The sequence below is a fragment of the Rhamphochromis longiceps genome, linkage group LG3 (assembly GCF_057381845.1).
Source record: "Rhamphochromis longiceps isolate RC_006_pf linkage group LG3, R_longiceps_female_GT1.1, whole genome shotgun sequence".
NCBI lineage: Eukaryota > Metazoa > Chordata > Actinopteri > Cichliformes > Cichlidae > Rhamphochromis > Rhamphochromis longiceps.
In genome coordinates, this window is record NC_140559.1 from 31,155,527 (window position 1) to 31,162,965 (window position 7,439).

Genomic DNA, 7,439 nt, shown 5'->3' on the forward strand with positions numbered 1-7,439 from the left:
TGAAAGGCTGATAAAAAGGCATTCCCTGTGAGTATGCATTATTGTTTGGCACTTTTATGTTGATTAATAGCAGTTAATTAGATGCTGTTTTACGCGTGCTAATTTATGGTTCGTAGACAGTTGTTTGGTGTTAGCATTAGCACTTGGTCACGCAGCTCCTCAAGTAATTATTTAATTTGTCACTCATATATACTGTATTTTGTTGTTACAGTTTCACACCTGCCATATAAAGCAAAGTCTAAACCCACTCTGGCGTCAGTGACTTTTGTGTGGAGGTGTTTAACTCCTGGATAGTAGAAAGTGGTTCTACGAGGCCAGTACACTCCTTTTAGTTGACTGTTTTTATCATGGACAGAAGATGCGGATCATCAATGTTTATACTGCACCTGAAAGGACAAAGAAAATGAGGCTGTTAAAAAAAAATGAAGCAGCTCTTGGAAGTGGGTTTTAATTTAATAATGGGTGGCGATTTTAATATTGTAACAGAGGAAAGTGATAGAGTTGCTACAACGCCTTTTAAGATCAATCGTGAAGGTAAATTTTTAGCGCAGGTTTGCGCAGATGCTTCCCTTAGAGATCTCTATAGAATATTACATCCCACAAAGATTCATTTTACTAGATTTGACACAAATGTCAAAACTAGAATAGATAGGATTTATATTTCTTCTTCAATACACGCCCTTAATTATGACACCTATATGACTGATCTATCTGATCATATGATTGTTAAAGCTACAATGCAGTGTGGTCTTGACTATCCTAAAAACTATTGGAAATTAAATACGGCGTGTTTGAGGAATCTGACGCTAATACAAGAATTAAAATGTGAAATTAAAAAAATATTGCAATTAAGAGTTCTGGTAAGTTCTGAGATAGAACTGTGGGATTTGCTTAAAAGATTTCTTCAAATTTAAATGTCGGGAGTTAAATCATGCCAAGAATATGAAATATAATGAAGATGTAAAGGCATATATAAGTCTAAAGTATAAAAAAAAGAAACGAAGAAGAGGAACATCAGATGGATGAGTTGAAAAAAGAAATATAATTGATAAATACTGAATTATTACTTAATATGCAGATAACAGCAGGGTGTGATGAAAACGGAAACACTGACTTTGCGATTGTCTCTGGTCAGAGGAGACGTGGTAGCATCTTTATCCCCTCGATTAGGGATGGAAGTGGAAAATTAACCGCCAATGAGAGTGAGAAAAGATACGTTGTCAGAGAACAATGCTTTTCCATGTTTTCTGCATTACTTTCAGACAGCAATACTTTACGATCATTGTTAAGTGTTATTGAACCTCTTGAACCTTCTGTTTTTGATTCACTCCTTGGGGTGATAAGAAAAGAAGAGGTTTTAGCTGCTATTGAGCAACTGAATAACAATAAAACTCCAGGTTTAGATGGTGTCCCAGCTGAGTTTTACAAGTTGGGTATAGCGGAAGTAAATGAACTTTTAACCTCAACTTTGAATTCAGGGCTTGAAAAAGGAGTATTATGTGAGTCTTTCTATTTTGGCCTGATGTGTTTATTATATAAAAAAGGTGATAAAAGTGATATAAATAATTATAGACAATTAACAATAATGAATGTTGATTATAAAATATTAGCTAAAATAATAAGATTAGAAGATATATTAGATAAAATTATTGTGAGGGAACAGACATGTGCTATAAAAGGTCGCCAGATGTGGGATAATCTGTGCACCCTAAGAGAGGTAATATACTCCAGAAGAGACTCTGACTTTTTTATTCTTGGCTTAGATCAAAAGAAAGCATTTGATTATCTTTCTCTTTCGTATATATGGGCGGTTATGAAAGCCTATGGGATGCCGGACGGTTTCATCGCCATGGTAAAATTGTTATATAAAAAATTCATCATACAAGTCAAGGTAAATGGAAGTTTGACCGAACAATTCCATGCTTCCTGTGGAGTGAAACAGGGATGCCCGCTAAGCGCTGCTTTGTATGTCTTAGCCATCAATCCCTTATTGAAACTAATTAATAAAGACATTAATATTAAAGGATACTGTTTTAATGATGGACAGCTATGGCTTATGCCGACGATGTTACAGTTATTATTAGGAACCAGGACGAGTTGGATAGGCTATTTTTTCACCTCAAACTATATGAATTGGCATCAGGGGCAAAATTAAACCCAGAAAAAACAGAAGGCGTGTGGTTTGGTTCCTCACTACAAAAGCCGAAAATAAACATACAAGTAAATGACGAAATGAAAGTCTTGGGAATTTGGATCAACAAAGGGGACCCCTGTTTGTTAAACTGGTCTAAAAAGGAATGTGAAATTAAAGAAGAAGTTGCTAAGTGGGAAAATAAAAATACTAACTATAAAGCGCGAGTAAATATAGTCAAAACCCATATAGTATCTAACCTTCTCTTCCTTGCCACAGTTTTTCCTCCTCCTCACAAATCACTTTTACTTTTAAACAAATTGTGTGTTAAATTAATATGGGGAACAAACCGTGAGGTAACGAAACGAACCTTAATGTATAAAGGCAAAGAGTGTGGATTGGGTGCGCCACATCTCCGTATCACTTTGAGAATTCCTTTTATTAAAAATGTTTTTAGCGCTCTTAACAGGGGAACCCCATGGATTAGAGGTAATGAAGCACAATGGGAAAAATTAAAAGGTAGGGCTAGATCCAATATATCGTATTATAAGCTCCTTTTTGGCGACACTATGGAACAGTGGAAAGACTTTTTTTTTTTTTTTTTTTTTTTTTGTGGAAAGACCTTAATATTAACTGGACACAAGTATGCACTAAACAAGTATACAATATAATTAATAGTAAAAATAATGAAGGACAGATAAAATATAAGGGCGTGGGCGTAGAAGAATACCCGTTAGTAGTTAAAAATATCTATGACAAATTAATCTCTGAAAATAAGAGATATACAGTTTGGTTGATTTCTGTTGGACGCCTCCCCGTTAGAGCGGTGGTTCAGTGGAGCTGTTATGTTACCACCAAAGAATGTCCTATGTCACGATGTGTCGAAGATGAAACCCTTGAACATTTACTATTATCCTGTTATAGAACAGTAGAAATCAGACAGATGACTAAAATGGGGTTTGAAATTGATAACAACATACAAGCTATAAAATATGGTCTGTTTAAAGAAAAAATGTACGAGAGTAAAAGACGCCTCTTTTGGCTTATCATGTGTGTCATTAACACCCACATTTGGAAAACCAGAGCCAAGGTGGTCATTGAGCAAAAAATGATAGATAGCGTTGCTGTGAGCAAAAATATCCTTACAGACCTGAGAAGGAGGAAGACTTTAGAACAAAAAAAGAATAGTCCTTTACCTTGGGATCTGTTGAAGATATAATCAATGTTAACATGTTTGAGTAATTTAACTTTTGTATTAATGTATCTATTGTAAATTATTCTGAGTATTGCCAAATATTTTGATGCAACTTTTTTATGTGTTGTTGCTTGTTAATTTGTCATGAATGTTGAAAATAAAGGCTTTAAAAAAAAAAAAGCAAGGGTGGCAAAGGACTAGGCGCCAAGCGTCACCGTAAAGTTCTCCGTGATAACATCCAGGGTATCACCAAACCCGCTATCCGCAGTCTGGCTCGCCGTGGCGGAGTGAAGCGTATCTCCGGTCTGATTTATGAGGAGACCCGCGGTGTGCTCAAGGTGTTCCTGGAGAACGTCATCCGCGACGCCGTCACCTACACTGAGCACGCCAAGAGGAAGACTGTGACCGCCATGGATGTGGTGTACGCTCTGTCGAGGGACGCTACAATATATTGACTCTTCGTTTTCCTATGAGATTCACCTGTAATGCGTGCTTTTCTTCACAACGTTACAATAACTGACATGACCACAAACTGAACTTCACAGGTTAAAGGCAGTGTTGCCAACTTAGCCGCTATATTTAGCGAGTTATGAGACCCGTTAGCGACTTCTCTAAAAAAAAGAAAAAAGAAAAAAAAAAGACGTGAAAGCGCATATCGCTTTTACTCTCAACAAGCAGCGGGTGCTGTAACGCAGTCAGTTCTTTTACTCTTATGTGTTTTGTGGATCACAAAGTAACTCCACCAGTGCCTATTTCGGGTCACTTTTGCCGGTCCAAGCCCGGGTAAAGGAGCAGGGTTGGAATTGTGACATTAAAAAAAAAAACAATTGCTAAAAGAAATTTAATTTGTAGTTCTAAATAAACTCTAAATGCATTTAGGACCATTTTTACTCACTTTCTCTTCCACGATGTTATTTCTCTCTCCAACAACATAGGTTACAATTACATTAGCATGACCAACTATGCAAATTAGGCGATGACGTCATTTAGCGACTTCTAGGACAACCAATAGCGATTTTCCTTACTGAGGAGTTTGCAACACTGGTTACAGGCCTATTCAGTACCACGGTTTGTTAATACTCACTGAACAGTCATAAACCAAACAAAGGATAGATATCACTTATTCATCGGTTTATTTGTAAATGTCTTCCTGCCAGAAATACGCTTGAAGGAGAAGTGCTCATGTTTTGAAGGAAGGAAGGTTCAGGGCTTAAGCAATCAGCATCATGGGCTCATCCGATTAGAATAAGAATCAGCACTCATCTAATTATTCTCAGGGTTTTCCTTTTATTCTCCAAATCAATAAGGCAAAGAAGGAAGGAAGGAAAGACACATGGACTGCCAATGCTGAAAGAAAACAGAGATTTAAGTTACTCATTACTAGTGATGTGACGTTCTGTATCGAGGCTTCGAAGCTTGTGTCGAGTAATGGAGGGGGCGTTTCCGCGATGCGCGTATCGAGGCTTGCTTCATTTATGGGAGGAGCTGAAAATGATGACGTCCGAAGCCTCGCTGCCCGGCTGTACCACGTGACTGGTTCATGAAGTGGTTCGAACTTTGCCGCGAGCTATGACAGATATAAACCCCTCAGATTTCATTCAAAATGTAGGTGTTTGATGGAGAGTTGCGGTTAGTGAGAGTTTGGAGACAGTTTGGAGGTTTATGAGAGTGAGGAGAGAAAGTCAGGAGAGAATGGAGCCGGCTAAGAAGAGGAGGATGTCCTCCCCTGTGTGGGAACATTTTGATCTTATTCCTCCCAACAAGGTATGTAAATTTCTACAGAAGATGTATTTTCATAATACTGATGGTGCAATACAATTTATGTTAAGCTGTCTTGACTTTTGTACAAGGTGAAGTGTTTGCTATGTGCCAGGGAGCTGGGATATAACAACACCTCATCCATGCTTAGGCACTACAGAGCTTTGCATGAGAATAAGGGGAACACCGATTGTGGAGCAAGACCAGGTGAGCCATCAAATGCAATGATAATATAGCATGCAGTAATGTTACTAAATGATATAACAATATTATACAACTGTTATAAGTTACTTGTGTGATATTTATATTTGTGCTTTGTCTTTATTGTCTTTCCTCAGGAGAACAATCTCAAATAGATGAAGACCTGGTCAGCATGGTGATTGAGGACTCCCAGCCATTTAGCATTGTGGAGGACAAAGGATTCAAAAGATTTGTTAAATCATTAAATCCTAGCTATGTTCTTCCCACTAAAAAGGCCATAAAAGCAGTGGAAATGCAGTTTTTACAGAATAAGATGTGAACAGGCAGGACTGAGGCTCAAAGCCTCAGTGTGTAGCTGTCCATACCTCAACGTTACAAAAGCACAACTACTGTCCACACCCCAACCACACCTCACCTCACAGTAAATGATCATTTCCATGTCAAGCATTTCCAAATAATCATTTTCCATACTGCCACTATAAATATACACAGTATACTGCCATCACTACAATATACATGTTTTACACACTCCTTTTGTTGTTGACATTTACAGGCTGTGTGCAAAAGGCCACACTCTTCAAATTCATGCCAACTAATATTTTTACGTCCAGTAGGTGTCCTACTAGAGCAAATGAAGCTTCAAGAAGCTTTGCGCTGGGATGAACCAATTGGATGAAAAGCTTCAGTGCTTCATGAAGCTTCATCTGCCCATCACTACTCATTACCTTAAACAATACATAAAATAAAAACCCAAACAGAACCTCACCTCAGCTGCCGCCCCGTGAGGGAGTGAAGAAAGAGTGAGCCAAAAGTGAATGCAGTCCTTATATAATGTGTGACAGGTGAGTGCAATTGAGGAGAAGCACCACACCCAATCAAAGGTGAGAGAACTAAACAAGGTGCATCTGGTGACGTGAGTGGGTGTGCTGGGATGTGCTAAAAGGTGGGTCTCTACAACAGCTCATTTCGTTTTTTTTTTTGTTTGTTTTTTTTAAGGTAACTAACCCACCTTTGATCTAGTAAAAGTACAAACTTTTTGGAGATTTGCTTTCCTGGATGACTGAGAATGCATCAAGACGTAAACAGCTTCCTGAAAGGCACATTGGCCCTAGTGAATGAGGCAATTCTGAAAATAAAGTCAGTGAATTCCACGTTGATCCCAACTGTAATTTCTAGAAACAGCATGAATATTCAAGTGTGAGCATAAGACTTATATTATAAAAACAATACTATCAATAAGAATAAAGGAGCGAGCTCTTGGTGTGAGTGAGGTGGCTCTGAAAAGAGCCGTTGCTGGTAGAAGAGAGTGTAGCTTAAGCTCTCTCTCCGCGGATGCGGCGAGCCAGCTGGATGTCTTTGGGCATTATGGTGACCCTTTTGGCGTGGATGGCGCACAGGTTGGTGTCCTCGAAGAGTCCGACCAGGTAAGCCTCGCTGGCCTCCTGCAGAGCCATGACAGCAGAGCTCTGGAAGCGCAGGTCGGTCTTGAAATCCCGAGCGATCTCGCGGACCAGGCGCTGGAAGGGCAGCTTGCGGATCAGCAGCTCGGTGGATTTCTGGTAACGGCGGATCTCGCGCAGAGCCACGGTACCGGGCCTATAACGGTGAGGCTTCTTGACGCCCCCGGTGGCCGGGGCGCTCTTACGGGCGGCCTTGGTGGCCAGCTGCTTCCTGGGGGCTTTGCCGCCAGTAGACTTGCGAGCAGTCTGCTTGGTTCTTGCCATTCTTTCTCACTTTCCTTTTACTCTGATAAGAGCAGAAAATGTAGCGAACAGAGGAGACTCGCTGCTCTTATAGTGTGAGACTGGCTGTGACGCAGTGCTGCTCCGGCTCGTGATTGGTGACGGGCTCCACGTGGAGCATCGCCCCGCCTCGGTGTGTGCTGCTCATTGGAGAAAAGTGCATTTTCTCTTAGTCTCGATACTACGAAGAAAAGAACCTGTCAAAATGAGTGGGCGTGGCAAAACCGAAGTAATTGGTTATTAGTTATGTAATCATGCCCCCGTATGCCCCATTATCGTTTGCTTCAAACTTCAGCAATTTATGGGTGAGACTCAAGTACATCGGAGACGGGGACCCCCCGACCCGTGATTATGTTGCTGAAGAGCTGATATTGCAAACATCATGGCTGAATGTGCAGGACATATACTCCTT

The 7,439-nt window shown here is 40.0% G+C and overlaps 2 protein-coding genes across 2 annotated transcripts; one reads left to right on the top strand and one right to left on the bottom strand.

The window, feature by feature from the left end:
- The first annotated feature begins 4,907 nt into the window (after nt 1-4,907).
- LOC146674104 (uncharacterized) lies at nt 4,908-5,604 on the top strand. Its single transcript, XM_085401043.1, has 3 exons — nt 4,908-5,090; nt 5,177-5,291; nt 5,423-5,604. The coding sequence occupies exons 1-3, from the start codon at nt 4,989-4,991 to the stop codon at nt 5,602-5,604; spliced, it is 399 nt and encodes a 132-aa protein (XP_085257169.1). The 5' UTR covers nt 4,908-4,988.
- A 994-nt stretch (nt 5,605-6,598) lies between these two features.
- On the bottom strand, nt 6,599-7,009 carry LOC146674105 (histone H3-like). The gene has a single exon (XM_085394170.1). It carries the CDS (start codon nt 7,007-7,009, stop codon nt 6,599-6,601), a length of 411 nt encoding a protein of 136 aa, XP_085250296.1.
- Between the last annotated feature and the right edge of the window lie 430 nt (nt 7,010-7,439).

What these genes read in the sequence shown, in the direction of transcription:
- LOC146674104 (XM_085401043.1), top strand. Translation starts at nt 4,989, where the DNA reads ATGAGAGTGAGGAGAGAAAGTCAGGAGAGAATGGAGCCGGCTAAGAAG. An exon ending in ATCTTATTCCTCCCAACAAG is followed by an intron (nt 5,091 to 5,176) that starts GTATGTAAATTT and finishes CTTTTGTACAAG; the next exon opens with GTGAAGTGTTTGCTATGTGC. An exon ending in CGATTGTGGAGCAAGACCAG is followed by an intron (nt 5,292 to 5,422) that starts GTGAGCCATCAA and finishes GTCTTTCCTCAG; the next exon opens with GAGAACAATCTCAAATAGAT.
- LOC146674105 (XM_085394170.1), bottom strand. Translation starts at nt 7,009, where the DNA reads ATGGCAAGAACCAAGCAGACTGCTCGCAAGTCTACTGGCGGCAAAGCC.